This window comes from Phyllobates terribilis, unplaced genomic scaffold, assembly GCF_046119375.1.
Source record: "Phyllobates terribilis strain yellow unplaced genomic scaffold, ASM4611937v1 Scaffold_7__3_contigs__length_470593459, whole genome shotgun sequence".
Taxonomy (NCBI): Eukaryota; Metazoa; Chordata; class Amphibia; order Anura; family Dendrobatidae; genus Phyllobates; species Phyllobates terribilis.
Genome location: NW_027362767.1, coordinates 15825769 through 15842442, shown reverse-complemented (window position 1 = coordinate 15842442; position 16674 = coordinate 15825769). Strand labels below are relative to the sequence as shown.

Genomic DNA, 16674 nt, shown 5'->3' with positions numbered 1-16674 from the left:
AAAGTTCACGTGGTAACAGGTTGTTTTTTATTATTGCTTGTTAGAAGAGGCCTAAGAAATGCATAGCAAAATCCAAGCATAAGGAATGTGCACTGTGTGGAGAGGAGTTGTCCGGCTTATGGCAGAAAAATCTGTTAGGCTTTCATAGAAAAAACCATGTGTGAAGAAACCTCTAATTTTGCTATGGAGCTTAGAGCAGCAATTAGATCAGAAGTAAAAAAAAAATCCATTAAGTCCTTAACCCTCCAAGAAATTGACAAACGAAAGAAGGGAACAAATGTAAACCTATCTAATTCTGAAAGGTCGGACAAGTCAGAGGGAAAATGTATGTCCTCCGATTCCTCTACGTCTTCCTCAGATAGAGGTGAAGGGGGTCGGCACTGCTTCCCCATAGAAAATATGGATCAGTTGGTAAAGGTGGTTAGATCCACCATGGGCATTAAAGAATCAAAAGCACATGGATAAGTTCAGGATATTATGTTTGGAGCAGAATAAATGGAAAACCTTCCCGGTAAATGAAAAAATTCTGGCACTTATTAACAAGGAATGGAAAAAATCTGAGAGGAAGGTTTCGTTGCAATCATTATTAAAACGGAAATATCCCTTTGAAGAACAGGAGACAGCCCTATGGGATAAAACACCTAGGATAGATGTAGCAGTGGCTAAATCATCAAAAAACTCTTCCTTGCCATTTGAAGATATGGGTGTAATTAAGGACTCGTTAGATAAAGACGCATAACTATCTTTAAAAATACCTGGGAATTCTCAGCAGGAGCACTAAAACCAGCTATAGCGGCAACATCTACAGCCATTTCCATGATGGATTGGCTTAAACAATTTGAAAGTAAGCTAAGGAATAAGGCTGCAAGGGAAGACATCTTGGCAGATATTGCGTTAAGTCAGGGGGCAACAGCATTCTTGGCAGATGCATCGGCAGATTCTGCAAGAATGGCGGCAAGATCAGCAGTCTTCTCAAGTGCAGCCTGTATAGGCTTAAAAGTTGCCCAGGGGCTATGCAGTCGAAATCCAGATTGTGTTCCATTCCATGTGAAGGGTAATATCTGTTTGGGCCCGCTCTTGATGACATCTTGAACAAAGCCGGTGATGGCAAAAAGCGTCTCCCTAATTAGTCCATCCCTTCATACAGAAGGTCGCTTCAGAGGAGAAGGTATGGTCATGGAAGACCTTCAAAAGATTAGGGGAAAAGGGAGGACCATCGAGGGAACAGAGGGTTCATGTTCAGGGGTCCCTCCTTGGAGAATAAAAAGTCTTTCCGGTGAAGCCATTCCTCAGGTGGGAAGAAGGCTTTCCCTCTTCCTCCTTGCCTGGGCGAGAATCTTGTCGACTGGATGGATTCTCACATTGTTAGGTTTGAGTTGGAGATTTTGGCTGTCCCACCCCCCACCCCACCCCACCTCCCAAGGTCTAGGGGGGTAGAAATTTTCCCTAGACACGGATGTCTGGGAATTGGTGAAGAAAGCAGTCCTTGTGGGGGTAGAGTAAAAAGGATTCTATTCTCTTTTTCTCATAAAAAAAACTTAGACTTCTCTTTCAGGACTATTAACCTCAAGGGACTGAACAAGTTCCTAAAGACCCGTCCTTTCAAAATGGAATCTATAAAATCCACCATAAAACTACTGTTCCTGGGCTAATTAGTATGCATCATTTAGTTCTAGAAGGAGCATATATTATGTTGCAATAAACCTAGAAGATCAGAAATTCCTGAGAAAGGCTCTAGCCATGGATGGAAGGATCAGGCATTTCCAATTCAGGGCCCTTCCCTTCGGGTTATCCATGGCACCGAGAATTTTTACAAAGGTGATAGCAGAAATGACAGCTCATCTGTTGTAACATGATGAACATACTTGGACACTTTTTTGATCATAAGCAAGTTGATCAACCACTGCAATACTCAATTAGAATGTGTCAGAACCCCCTTGACAGACATGGGTTGGCTTCTGAACCTGAGAGACTCGAGTGATTTCCCTGAGAGTCCAAATCTTTCTAGGTCTTTTATTAGACGCTATAAATGAGAGCTGTCATCTCTAAAGGGAAAGATAGTAAAAGTATCAGATCAGGTACTAAAACCAATAAACAATCCCACCATGACCCCCTGGAAGGCCATGTCCTTACTGAGATATTTGACCTCTTGTATTCCAGTGGTCCTGTGGGCTCAGATAGGGTATGTGCACACGTTCAGGATTTGATTGCACAAATTTCTGCAATGTTTCTGCATCTCTTGGCAGCAAAAATGCTGTGGGAAAAAAACGTGCATTTTGTCACGATTTTGATGCATTTTTTGATGCATTTTGTACAGCAATGAATGTTTTTTTGAAATAAAGTGTTATACTGTGTGTGTTTATTTAACTCTTTACTTACAGGTTTGTTTAGTAAGGAGGGTGTTTGGTTGACACCTCTTCATCACTAAACAAAGGGCTTGGTGTCAGCTACACTTAATCCCGTAAACCCTAATACCATTAGCATTAATTTCCATTCATGTAATTTGTGGAGCAGCTGAGAGCTGCTATTTGTAGCCTAGGAAGGGCCCATTAGTCTAACATGTTCCCTGGCTATTAATAGCAGCTCACAGCTGTTTGGTTCACTACTATGTCCCCACGATCAGCAACCCGCAGCGCTTTGGACTCGGCGTATTTTTGCTGCGTCCAAAATGCTGTGTTCTAATGCCGTCTTTCAGAACCGCAACATGTCAAATTCACTTGCGGAGTAGCTAGTCTCCGCAACAGAAATTTGACCACTAGAATGTATTGAATGTTGTAAATCCGCATGGTTCAGTGAACACATGTGGATTTACCTGTGTTTAATAGAACACAGCGTTTTGGATGCAGCAAAAATATGCTGTGTCCAAAGCGCTGCTACGTCCGGATCGTGGGCACAGAGCCTAAGATTTTAAAAAATGGCGTGGGTTCCCGCGTCATTTTCATAACCAGTAATGGGAAAGCCGACCGCTGGGAGCTGATATTAATAGCCGGGGAAGGGGCCGTTAGTCAAAAATGTTCCCTGGCTATTAACAGCCCACAGCTGTTTGCTTAGCCTTTACTGGCTAGATTACAGGGGGACCCCAGAAAAAAATTGACGTAGGATCACCCTATAAAATCTAACCAGCAAGGGCTAGGCAGACAGCTGTGAGTTGATATTAATGGCCAGGAAGATCAGCTGATGAGCTCTGGTGACCTCACTTACTGCATCAGTGTTGCGTGGGAAAATTCTCACACAGTACTGATGCCATAAGTGAGGTCTCTGGAGCTCGTCAGCTGATGAACTCCGGTGAACTCAGTCCCAGTAGCGCAGTGATGTACACTGCCGGGAGCAATTGCTCTCTTATCATATTGCCGGGTGATAGGATCGACGTGGGACACTCTGGGTACAGCGGACAGGTGAGAATAAGGTGTTCTTTTATTTTAATATTGATTTATTTTTTTCTACACAGCGCACAGACTCCGGCTGAGGACATTACTTCTCCCCTCAGCTGCGCCTGCTCCTGCTATGGTCAGCGCGTCGGATGATGGAAGGAGTAGTTTCCCACGGGCAATTCTTTGTGCATTTTTGCCACTTTTTTGACTCATTGACTTGAATTGAGTCAGTGAAATATGCAGCCCACATCCGCAGCAAATCCACAAAGATTTTTATACCTGCTTTTTTTCTGCGGATTTGACTGACTCATCTGAAGTCAGCGGGTGAAAAAACGCTGCAGAAACGCACAAAGAATTGACATGCAGCAGATTTATACGCTATGACAATCCTGAAAGGAAAATTCCTAATCTTGTGCACAGCACTTCAGGATTGTCATTGCATTAGCTGCACATGGATTACCTAGCGTTTTTGGTGCATTTCCACGCAGAAAAAACGCTGCGAAAACGAACAGTGTGCACACAGCCTTACACAACAGGGAGCTTCAACGAGACATTTTAATAAGCGAAAAGGCGCTAAAAGGTGATCTGGAAGGAAGAGTAACCCTTTCCTCAGTCATGTTAGAGAGTCTCCATTGATGGTTAAATACAGTAAATATGTCAAGAGGGGTTCCTTGGGAAAATCCAGTACAGCGCATTATAACCGCAGATGCAAGACCAAAAGGTTGGGGAGCACATTCAGAGCATGGGGTGGTTCAAATAGGATGGACAAGAGATGAAAAGCTAGTCCTCGAGAGAACCATCTCTCTTCATAGACAACATTACACATAAGAGGGGAGCAGAACAGCAAGGCAGACTTCTTGAGTCAGAATCTGTTGAAACAAGAGGGGAGTCTGAATTTCAACAGAATACAGACTGTGTAGAGTTATGGGGTTTCCCCGACATTGTTTTAAAAAAAATGCAACAGGAAAGTGAAGAAGTTTTTCTCACTAAACCCCAAAGAACATCTGTATATTGTAGACGCCTTTTGAGTCAAATGGGACTTTTCCACCACTAGTGCTGATTCCAGCAGTGCTGAGGAAGATTTATTTATTTATTTATTTATTTTCCTCACTTATACGACCCCTGGCAAAAGTTATGGAATCACCGGGCTCGGAGGATGTTCATTCAGTTGTTTAATGTTGTTGAAGAAAAACAGATCACAGACATGGCACAAAACTAAAGTCATTTCAAATGGCAACTTTAGGGCTTTAAGAAACACTAAAAGAAATCAAGATTAAAAATGTGGTACTCAGTAAGGGAAATTTTTTACAGACCAAGCAGAGGGAAAAAATTATGGAATCACTCCAATTCCGAGGAAAAAAATATGGAATCACCCTGTAAATTTTCATTTCCAAAACAAACACCTGCATCAAATTAGATCTGCTCGTTAGTCTGCATCTAAAAAGGAGTGATCACACCTTGGGGAGCTGTTGCACCAAGTGGACTGACATGAATCATGGCTCCAACACGAGAGATGTCAATTGAAACAAAGGAGAGGAATATCAAACTCTTAAAAGAAGGTAATTCATCACGCAGTGTTGCAAAAGATGTTGGTTGTTCAGTCAGCTGTGTCTAAAATCTGGACCATATAGAAACAACATGGGAAGGTTGTTAAAGGTAAACATACTGGTAGACCGAGGAAGACATCAAAGTGGCAAGACCGGAAACTTAAAGCAATATGTCTCCAAAACAGGAAATGCACAACAAAACAATTGAGGAAAAAATGGGAGGAAACTGGAGTCAATGTCTGTGACCGAACTGTAAGAAACCGCCTAAAGGAAATGGGATTTACATACAGAAAAGCTAAACATAAGCCATCATTAACACCTAAACAGAAAAAAACAAGGTTACAATGGGCTAAGGAAAAGCAATCGTGGACTGTGGATGACTGGATGTAAGTCATATTCAGTGATGAATCACGAATCTGCATTGGGCAAGGTGATGATGCTGGAACTTTTGTTTGGTGCCGTTCCAATGAGATTTATAAAGATGACGGCATGAAGAGAACATGCAAATTTCCACAGTCATTGATGATATGGGGCTGCATGTCAGGTAAAGGCACTGGGAGATGGCTGTCATTACATCTTCAAGAAATGCCCAAGTTTACATTGATATTTTGGACAGTTTTCTTTTCCCATCAATTGAAAGGATGTTTGGCGGTGATGACATCATTTTTCAAGATAATGCATCCTGCCATAGAGCAAAAACTGTGAAAACATTCCTTGAAAGAAGACACATAAGGTCAATGTCATGGCCTGCAAATAGTCCGGATCTCAATCCAATTGAAAATCTTTGGTGGAAGTTGAAGAAAATGGTCCATGACAAGGCTCCAACCTGCAAAGCTGATCTGGCAACAGCAATCAGAGAAAGTTGGAGCCAGATTGATGAAGAGTACTGTTTGTCACTCATTAAGTCCATGCCTCAGAGACTGCAAGCTGTTATTAAAGCCAGAGGTGGTGCAACAAAATACTAGTGATGTATTGGAGTGTTCTTTTGTGTGTTTGTTTTTCATGATTCCATAATTTTTTCCTCAGAATTGAATGATTCCATAATTTTTCCCTGTGCTTGGTCTGTAAAAGAAATACCTTTACTGAGTACCACATTTTTTATCTTGATTTCTTTTAGTGTTTCTTAAAGCCATAAAGTTGCCATTTGAAATGACTTTAGTTTTGTGCCATGTCTGTGATCTGCTTTTTTTTCAACAACATTAAACAACTGAATGAACATCCTCTGAGCCCGGTGATTCCATAATTTTTGCCAGGGGTTGTATAGCGCCATTAATTCCACAGCACTTTACAAACATGTCTTTTGGAGTGTGGGAAGAAACCGGAGAACCTGGAGGAAACCCACGCAAACACAGGGAGAACATACAAACTCCTTGCAAATGTTGTCCTCGGTGGGATTTGAACCCAGGACCCCACTGAGCCACCATGCTGCCCATAGATCAGACAAGATCAAGCAAGAATAATTTTCATAGCACCATTTTGGTGATTGGTTCTCATGGATGAGATTAATATCGGTCACAGACCCTTGGGCACTACGAAAAATTCCAGAACTCCTCATCCAAGGTCCAGTTTGTCACCCCCGGGCAACTAGGCTTCACTTCACTTGACAGTGTGGTAGAGAGGTCACTATTAGAGCAGCAATGGTTCTCAGCTGATCTAGTCTCCACATTGCTAAAAAGTAGAAAAGCGGTAGCAACCAAAACTTATGGTAGGTGGAAAAAGTTCCTTAGCAGTTGAGGGGTAAAAATATAGGACAGCATTTCTATTGAGGCCATCTTGGAATTTCTCCAGAAGGGGCTAGATAGGAATGTTGGCACCCTCAGAGTACAAATATCAGCCTTGGGGCTCTATATAATTATGTCCTAGCTGGTAATGGGTGGATAATGAGATTCATAAAAACATGATTAAAAACAGTGGTTATCCTAAAAATTCCACCTTGGGATTTAAAACTAGTACTGAAGGCACTGACCCACTTTCCCTTTGACCGATCGATTCTGCATCAGTCAAAAACCTTACGTTGAAGACAGACCTTCTGTTGGCCCTAACATCTGCTAGCAGAGTCAGTGATATCTATGCCTTGTTGGTTAGTGTTCCCTTCATGCAGGTCATGGATGATAGGGTTGTCCTTAAGCCAAACCCAGCGTACCTTTCCAAAATTGCTACTAGCTTTCCTAAAGTCAAGAGGTCATCCTTCCTTCTGCATCTAAGATTCTAGGGAGGAAAAATTTCACACCTTGGATGTTAGGAGATGTTTGATAAAATATATTGCAGCCACAGAACCATGGAGAAAGAGACAGACATATTTGTCTCCTTCCATGGTTCTAGGGGAGGATATGTCAGTTTTCAGAAGTACTTTTGCCAGGTGGATCAGGGAGTCTTCTAGTTTTGTCTATTCCTCAAGTGATGGGTCAACTCCATTGGATCTGAAGGCTGACTCTACTCAGGCCATGGCAGCCTCCTGGGTGGAGAGAGCGAACTTATCTATTGACCAGATATGTAAGGCGGCAATGTGGTCCCCTCTCATTCTACATTCCTGTACTGGAAGCCAATCGACCGTCCAACATATCTGAAATGGGACAGTTTCCATCCAAAACAAATGAAAAAAACTATTGTCTAGGGCCAAGCCATCAGATGCAATCGGATATGTTCCAACCCTATGGATAGAGACACACACCTTGGTGGCCTCAGAAAGACCTTTTTGAATCAGGGCTACCATCCAAGAACAATTGAGAACCAGATTACAAGAGCCCCCAGAATATCAAGGAATCTTCTCCTACACTACAAAACCAAACAAGAAAGCAACTGGGTGCCTCTAGTAGTTGCCTACAATCCAAACCTTGAGGCGATAAGGGGAGCAGCACGGAAACTACAATCTGTACTACAAAAAATGCCCGATTACAATCCTTATTTCCAGACCCCCACTTCTGTGTTTCAGGCTGCCCCCTAATCTAAGAAGCATCATTGTCAGAAGCTCCCTGTCATCTCCAACAGCTTCAGGAACCTTTCCCTGCAACCAGAAAACGTGTAAAACCTATCCATTTATAACAACCACAGACAAGATGAAGATCCCCAACTCACATCAGGACTACAAGATCCCAGGTACTTTCAGCTGCATCACATCTAATGTAGTGTACTTATATATACAAAATGTCCAGCTGGGGGTCTGTATGTAGGGGAGACAGGGCAAAAACTTAGAACAAGGATGAATTCTGATTGCCATACAATAAAAGAAAAAAGAATAGATCTACCTGTGGCCAAACATTTTTGTATTCCTGATCACCGCATCACGGACTTGAAATTGCTGGTATTAAAAGGTAATTTCAAATCTCTGAGAGACAGAAGAGTTTAGGAATATAAACAAAGTCATTCTTCATCAACTAAGTAATGTGCTCCTCAGACCTGTGGGGGCATCAAAGCCCCGGACCAGACTTTAATCACAGGACAATAAAACTTTCACACTCCTTATCTCTGAACTATTCCAATATTTACGGCCACAACTGTTTATCCCTCTCTTACAGTAATAGTTCTGCTTTATGTCACTTGTCTCCTCTATTGCATTATTACTGTGTCATGTTGTGACTCTTCAGATTTTGTGTTATACTATGCTTGATGAAGAGACCTGAGCAGTCTTGAAAGCTTGCAATTTGTTACCATCTCTTCAGTTAGCCATTAAAAGGTATCAACCACCGAGGACTCTCAAATCTAAATATTTTTCTATCTACTGGCTAACACAGTACAAGGATATATATTTTTCCTCTACATTCTATAAGCACTATAGGCTTTATCCTTTGGGAGAAAAGTTCTGCAGGTGGTGGTTTCTCCCTGTGGTGGATTAGTAAATCTCTCAGGTGGTGCTGGCATGGGTGATAGGAAAAGACTAAATCACTTACTGGTAATTGGATTTTCCAGAATCCTTGACAGCAGCCAAATACCCCCCCACCCCCTTCTCCAGTCACAGCGATGGTGTGCACTGTTTGCGTGGCATTGTGGTTCACAAACAAAAATACACAGAAAAATGTTGGTGGTATTTGTTATGATCTAATTAAGGTAGGTTCACTCATTGCTCTGTAATCCAACTGATGTGGGGGAGAGGTTCCACCCTTTTATTCTGTAGGTTTCCTGTACTTGATTGGCGGATCCCATCTCTCAGGTGGTGCTGTAATGGGTTCTGGAAAAAATCCCATTAGCGGTAAGTAATTTAGTGTTTCAGCAAAATCGAGGGTCAGATAACTAAGCAAAATAAATTATTTTTCTTGTTAATAAGTTTTCTACTTGCTTATGTAATTAGTTGAAAATGTGTTTGGCGGCTGACAATTCTTTAACCCTTTACCGACATATGACGTACAAGTCCATATGCAGCTTCAAGTCCCCTAAAAAGGACTAAAAAGTACAGTAAAGAGTGAAATAAAAGTTTTATAAAGTATGAAAAAAATAAAAGCTTAAATTGCCCCTCTATAACCTTATTAAAAATAAAGCAATAAAAAAAATATACATTTGATATCGATGCGTTTGTAAAAATCCAGTCTATAAAAATATGAAATGTGATTGTTAAACGGCATAACGAGAAAAGTTGAAACGCCAGAATTATGTTTTTTTTGGCCCTCCATGACATTGTAATAAAATGCAGTAAGCCAATCAAAACATCATATCTACCCAAAAATAGTAGTAAAATCCGTAAAAAAAAAAAAAAAAAACACAGCTGAGGGCATGAAAAATAAGCCTACACGCAGCCCCATATCCTAAGAATTGAAAACGTTACAGGTCCCGGAAAATGGTGACAAGCAAAAAAAAAATAAAAAACTTTAAACAAATTTTCCAAAAAAATGTTTCACTACTTAAATAAAAAACTATACATGTTTAGTATCTGCTTAATCCTACTGACCTGTAGACTCATATTGCCAGGTCCGTTTTACCGATTTAATGAATGGTAAATTAAAAAAAAAAAATAATAATAATTGTGTAATTGCACTTTTCTTTGCAATTTTGCCAAACTTTGAATTTTTGCCCGTCTTTCCAGTGCATCACATGGTAAAATGAACGGTGCCATTCAAAGGAACAAGCGCTTATAGGACTGTGGGCATGGAAAAATAACGTTATGGTTCTTGGATGGAAGAAAAAAAACGTAAATTGGCCACAGCTTGAAGGGTTCAATGTCCTGGGTGAATGGTGTAAAAGCTTCCCTGCCTTCAGACGATGTCCTGCCCGGTAGTGTCCTGTGTGTAGAATATAGATGTGATAAGCTTGGTACCTTTGTGTCTTCATTGCAGAGCACAGTACCACAGCCGCCCCTTCACACCCAGGTGCCGAGATCCTGACCGGGAGGCATTCCTATGAAGATGAAGCCTCCATATTACTAAATTGAAGACTTTTGGCTATGTTTAGTTACACATTTTACTGCTTAGCACTTGTTTCACAGAACTTCCAAGACTGAAGATAATTTGATATATCATGTGTCTGGTGCTGCCATTACATTGCAGTGATGGGACCTCGGCCTCCACGTCTTCCAGAAAGTTTCACTGTACCACACTGGTGCATAGAAAAGGGTGATGATTTCCTTCTTCTTAACTTAATTCTTACAGATATATTTCCTCATCAGGTGAACGGAATAAAATTCTCCTCGAGTTTCACCTTAACACGTGTATAAATATGAGACGCTGCAAATAGTGTTGATGTGCAATGTTCCTGGATGAAGGAATCACAAGGGCTCGCACATGAGACCCCAGACACTTCTCTATTTGCCAGTGTTGGAGCCAGTATCTAATTCTATGTACATAATGTTTTGGGGATTTCCTCATGATATCGGTGGCACTTTACTAACAAATTAAAGCTGCACTCTGAATATGGAAACATTGAATATATGGCATTGGAACTGCACTACTTCTGTTAAAAATGAAAGTACTTGGCACACAAATTGACCAATTCAGGTGAGCAGAAAAGCCAGCGACCAAGGCTGGATAGTTGATTATTTGTCCCACTATCTCGTTCCTGATTCATTTACATGGTGTTACGTGTGAACATCTCTGCTGCTAGTGTGCTGGAGGCAGTGAAAATCTCAGAATGACACTCAACATGTAAAATACATCCACAGGTCAAGGGGGGAAAAGGGCAGCCTCATGTCTCATTGTTTGAGCATTTAATGAATTGGCTTAGTTTGTCCTCCTGTATTTTGAGTCAATAAGCCACAGGGTCCACAAACGTTAATCAACATAATTAGCAAACATTCATTGTTCCAGAATCAAAGAGAAGATAACAATCCGGGTTAGGCCCCACTATTAGTATTTGGTCAGTATTCGGTCAGTATTTTTTTTATCATGAGTGGGGAGCCAAAACCAGGTAAAGAACAAAAAGAGAAAATGTATAATAGAAGCAATTGTACCGATTCTGCATTTATCACCCGCTCCTGGTTTTGGCTCCCACTCCTGAGAAAAAAATACTGACCAAATACTGATAGTGGGGCCGTGGCCTTAAGCAAATAATCGAATGTCCTTCTTGGAATACACATACAAGTCAACACAAACACAGATAATAGTGTATTTCTCTTGACTTAACAAATGTAATAGTCTGGCTGATTAAGATTTTAAGCTGTATCGTCACAACTACTACTCCCCTCTTCCCTGGCTGGGGGGAGGGAACAGACTAACAAGGTCATTCATACAGAGATTAAGGAAAATACTAATCATACAAATATGCTCTCACAAACAACAGAGGGGAACACCGGGGAGTGAAGAAAGCGAAAAATCAGTAGGAAAAGAAGGGGAATTGCACATAACCAAAACCAAGTGTGACAATACAGCGTAAAATCTTAATAAGCCAGACCTTTAGATTTGTTCATCCAAGAGAAATACCCTTTATTTTTGTGTATTTGTGTCTGGTCAATAAGAACAGACCAGTATTAGTATAACCCTGAATGTTGAATTCTATTTCTTTGGAAACAATCATGTTTACAATGCTAATGACAATTTGGGGTCAGCTAGATGTTTGTTTGGAACAGCCCCTGTGATACCAACTTTGTCAATAGATTAGCTAAAACAATGATAGCTGAGCCTGCACCTTTACCTCTGACATGTGACTGATGACCCTTGACCTGTGGATGTGTACTTAAAAAAGATATATGCTTCTGTAGCAGTCAGACTTGAAACAGAGATTGGAGAAAGACTTTACAAGGAGAATGAGAGACATCCTTCAGGACAGTAGATGGATAGCATGGCGGCTCCATCCAAAGAGATACAAATTTGTATTCTACATGATTCTAGCCTAAGGGTACAGCCCTGACTGGAAAGATACGGATCTGCTCCATTAACCATCAGAGACACCATGGATACATTTTGGGGAGACCAGGAGAGGACAAAGAAGTCACCGGGCCCAATGGATATGTTGTTTGGGGCTGCCAGGAGGGACCCACCGTTTGCCTGCAACCTATGGAGACATTCGGAGAAGCCAGATTGTGACCCCAGGAAACTCTTGGAGAGGCCAGGGTGGGACCCTCGAGTCTCCTGGCCTTGTACCTCGATGGACTGCTAGCTTCTCTCTGTGGTGTCCCGCCAGAAGCGGGGGGCCACTGGTTGAGGTAGTCGACCATGGAAGTCTCCGAAGTCGCAGCTCTTCTATCCCAGGCGGGCGGAGCGGAAGGGTGAGACTGTGTAATGTTGCACCATCTTGGGTATTTGCTGGGACTGTTCTATGTGTTTATTACCCGCTTTGTGGTTCAATAAAAGTATTGCCACGCTGTTTTACCCTCACCCTGTGTTGTCTGAGTAGCGTTACGCCCACCGAAGACCCTGGGTCTGGGACCCAGGGGGCCTCTGGATCTTAATATTTTTTATGACACTATTCTTAATTTATCTTTAAATTCTCAAAGGACCAGTACATGCACGTCCATGTTTGCTCTTCTCTAGGGTTATACTCACAACAGTACCTATCTGGAGGTCTGCTTTTTAGAGCTGTTTGCTAATCATGGTGTGAATGCACTAATTTGGTAGACAGCCACAGATTGGGAACGCCTGTTGTAACAGAACATTGGGAGGATAGGGACAAAGTTCTTTCTATTCAGATAATATATGTAGTTCTTTTGGTGGTTAAAAAATGTATACTTAGATATTGGTTGAAGAAAGACACCTCAATTATCTGAAATAATCAATACTCTAAAAACTTTTAGTTTATGACAAACTCAAGTCAACGACTAAGTTTTTTCACAAATGGAGATCTTTTATTGAATATATCTGTACACACTTTGAAATACCACAGCTGAGGAAAGTATTCTGACACACTCCCTGGTATAATATGGAGGAACTTAAGGGGACAAAAGGTTTCTTAGTCTAATGGATTCACACTGTAACAAGGCTACTCACTTGGGAGCGATCTGAGATATCGCAGGAATTGTTTCTATTTAACGTTCGGCTGGTTTATTTCAGTCTTCATAAACCACATCACAAGAAAACTTAAATACAGCCTTTATACGGCAGAAAGTGAAACATAGTAACAAGTCCATACAATAGTGCTGGTCAACCCACCTGGCTTAGAGTCCGGCTTTTTAGTCCTTTAGCAAAGGCACTCAATCCAGGAGATCGGCATACCTCCATACACACAGACGTGTGAGACAAACAACAAGAAAACTAAAAAAAAAAAAAAAACCTGACCGACACCTCCATATAGTGTGAACAGGTGCACGCTGCAATGACTGCATAACATACAATAAGAAAGTACAACAGCACACTGTAAGGGCCAAGACATATGCAAACACTGAACATAAGCGCTAAACCGCATCATTGCTGAATAAAATGTACTTACAAAAAATGGATGCTCTTAGCGATAAATTGGCCAATTCATGTATACCCATCAACCACGACAAGGTAGCCTCATGATGGGTGCACCTGTTCACACTATATGGAGGTGCTGGTCAGGTTTTTTTTTGTTTTCTTGCAGTTTACCATGGATGTTTTGACTGACTCCTTTTCTGACTCTGCACTCCACCCATCAGCCCAAGGGTGCTTTTAATTAGTGTTGGTTTCTACCTGCCCACTTAAATTTGTAGGCTTATAACCCAAGAGAGCCATGTTTAGAAGGATAGATACCCATCATGTGGAGGCTACCTTGTCGTGGTTGATGGGCATACATGAATTGGCCAATTTATGTGCTAAGAGCCTTCATTTTTTGTAAGTACATTCAGCAATGATGCGGTTTAGCTCTTATGTTCTCAGTGTTTGCATATGTCTTGGCCCGTACAGTGTGCTGCTGTGCTTTCTTATTGTGTGAGACAAACGGGTCTCATTTTACAAAGTGCACCACACCCAGGGGTGGAGATATGGTGAGCAGCAGTCTCTCCCAACTCTTCAGCTGCTCACAATCAACCTGTCATGGGCGACTAAGCCCTTCTAGTCCCATATGTACTAAAGCATTATTCCAGGTTTATCTCCCATGCACTACAGCCACCTTACAGCACATTTACATCCATTCATATATGGGTTTATGCAGGATGGGTTTGTTCGGGTTTTTTTGCATGTTGAGTTAAAAGTGGAATCTGATTAAAATAATTGTTGTGACAAAAAAAGAAAATGATAGGATGACATTTATGATGATGTGGAATACTGTACTGGTTGCGTTGGTACATAGAGCGAATCTCTTTTGTGATTTACCACAGGCGAGTCCAAATGAGTTTTACTGTCTTCACAGTGTACTGTGTCCTGGATTCAGTGTTTATGGGTCGTCTCACAAACTGTCTGCGGCCTTTAGACCCAATAAGAACAATCTTGCTCTCATCGGTCCATAGAAAGTTCAGCCACTTCTCTTTAGGCCAGTCAATGTGTTCTTCTTTGGCAAACTATCCTTTTCAGCATGGTTTTTTTTTAGGGACTTTACCAGGGTTTCTTGCTAATAGTTTGACTTCATGTAGGCATCTTCCGATGGCTGCAGGATTCACAGGTAACTGAAGATCTTTGCTCTCGCTGGACCGGATCAGTGGAGGCTTCTTTGCCATTCTTGCGATTCTATGATCTATGGGGATGGTAGCATTTCTTTGCCTACCATGTGTTCCGGGTTGTGTTTGCCATTTTGAAGCATTAGAAATCTTTTTCTCTAAACAATCAATTATTTTCTGTACTTTGTTTTCCCCTCTCCAATCAATTTCTTAATCAAAGTTCTTTCTCCTCCAGTGCAATGTGTGGAACGACCAATTTTACTCACTGAGCAAGGGCTAAAACCAGCAAGTACAACATTTGCTGCCCTCCTTATTTAAATAAGGGCCATAATTGACACCTTTTTGTTCGCAGAATGAATAACCTCACTAATTCAACGCCGCACTGCTATAAATTAGATCACCCCCCCCCCCTTTCATTAAATGAGTCAATAACACCCAATTAGCAGCGTGCATATCATGACTGTTGATTCTGTTGGTTACCCATTATTCACCTACACCTAGTCATGATTTTTTTTTCCATGTGTGAAGACACAGGGTCTTCAGTGGACATAATACTACTCAGACAACACCAGGGTGAGGGTTAAACAGTGTGGCAATACTTTATTGAATCACCAAACGGAAAGTAAACACATAAACAGTCCCAGCAAATGCCCAAGATGGTGCAAAATTACACACTCACCCTTTCGCTGGCCCGAAGAGAATAGAGCAGCTCCAACTTTGGGACTTCCAGGGCCAACTACCTCAACCAGTGCCCCCCACGCACTTTGGCGGGCCCCATAGAGATGAGGTAGCGGCAAGCTTAGGAAACTGATAGTCCATCGAGGTACAAGGCTTGGAGACCCGAGGGTCCCACCCTGGCCTCTCCGAGAGTTTCCATGGGGCCAGATGAGCAGCTGGTCCCAATCTGGCTTCTCCAAACACCTTCATGGGTTCCAGGCGACTGGAGGGTCCCACCTGGCAACCCCAAACATCCATGGGGCCATCTGACCTTATCATCCCAACCTGGTCTCCCAAATGTATCTATGGGTTCTCTGGTGGTCAATGGAGCAGATCTGTATCTTTCCAATCAAGGCCATATACCCTTAAGCCGGAATCGTGTAGAATCCAAATCTGTCTCTCTCTGGATCGAGTCATGCGACCAAGCTGATGTCCTGTAGAGATGAGCGTTGTTCGACTCGAACTGTTCGCCAATCTCAAATTCGAGCTGTTTTGGGCGGTGTTCGAGCCGTTCGGCGAACACGAACAATTTGAGAAAAATTCGGCTGTTTGAGGTTATGTTCGATAACTGTTCGTGCACCAAAATCATAACTGGATTTTTTCTCAGTAATGATGAAAATTAATGTTAATACGCAGTTTGAGTGTACAGCGGGGCGGGGGGAGGGGCAGGGGATGGATCTCTGCAGGAACAATGAAGATCTCCATTTTTTTTTCTCTTTCCCGCATTTGCAGTGGGGAGGTGCAATCTGTCAGCCTATCAGCAGCGCACACACGGAGCGAAGTGCTTTTTTTCACACAAGCAAGGGCATGTGTGATTGGCAGTATATGTCACATGTCCTTGCCCTATAAGACCAAGCCATTTTCCCCGTCGCCACCATTTTCTCACTGCTGCAGCTGCGTGTTAGACGGCACCGCTGTTGCTGTGTGCGCTATACCTTGTTAATTTCAAGCCAATTTTCGCACAAATCTACAGATAGCTTGGGAGTAGGGAATAGTTGTGATTGCAGTCCTTTTAAGGACTAGGTTACAGCATTTCCTACGACTTTTATCAGGCAGGTCTGTGCTCTTAAATAGATAGATTGTGGGAGTAAAGACTAATTGTAATTGCAGTCCTTTTCAGGACTAGGTT

At 41.9% G+C, this 16674-nt stretch overlaps 1 protein-coding gene across 5 annotated transcripts in view; it reads left to right on the top strand.

The window, feature by feature from the left end:
- The window catches only part of ZNF410 (zinc finger protein 410), a 150644-nt gene that overhangs the window by 31121 nt on the left and 102849 nt on the right, over positions 1–16674 (top strand). For 2 of the 5 annotated variants that reach the window (XM_073638203.1, XM_073638205.1), the window contains one exon: positions 10183–12654. In XM_073638203.1, coding sequence (XP_073494304.1) covers positions 10183–10277 — 95 coding nt within the window. In that variant the 3' untranslated portion in view covers positions 10278–12654. The other 3 variants (XR_012247300.1, XR_012247301.1, XM_073638204.1) reach the window with 3 other exon arrangements.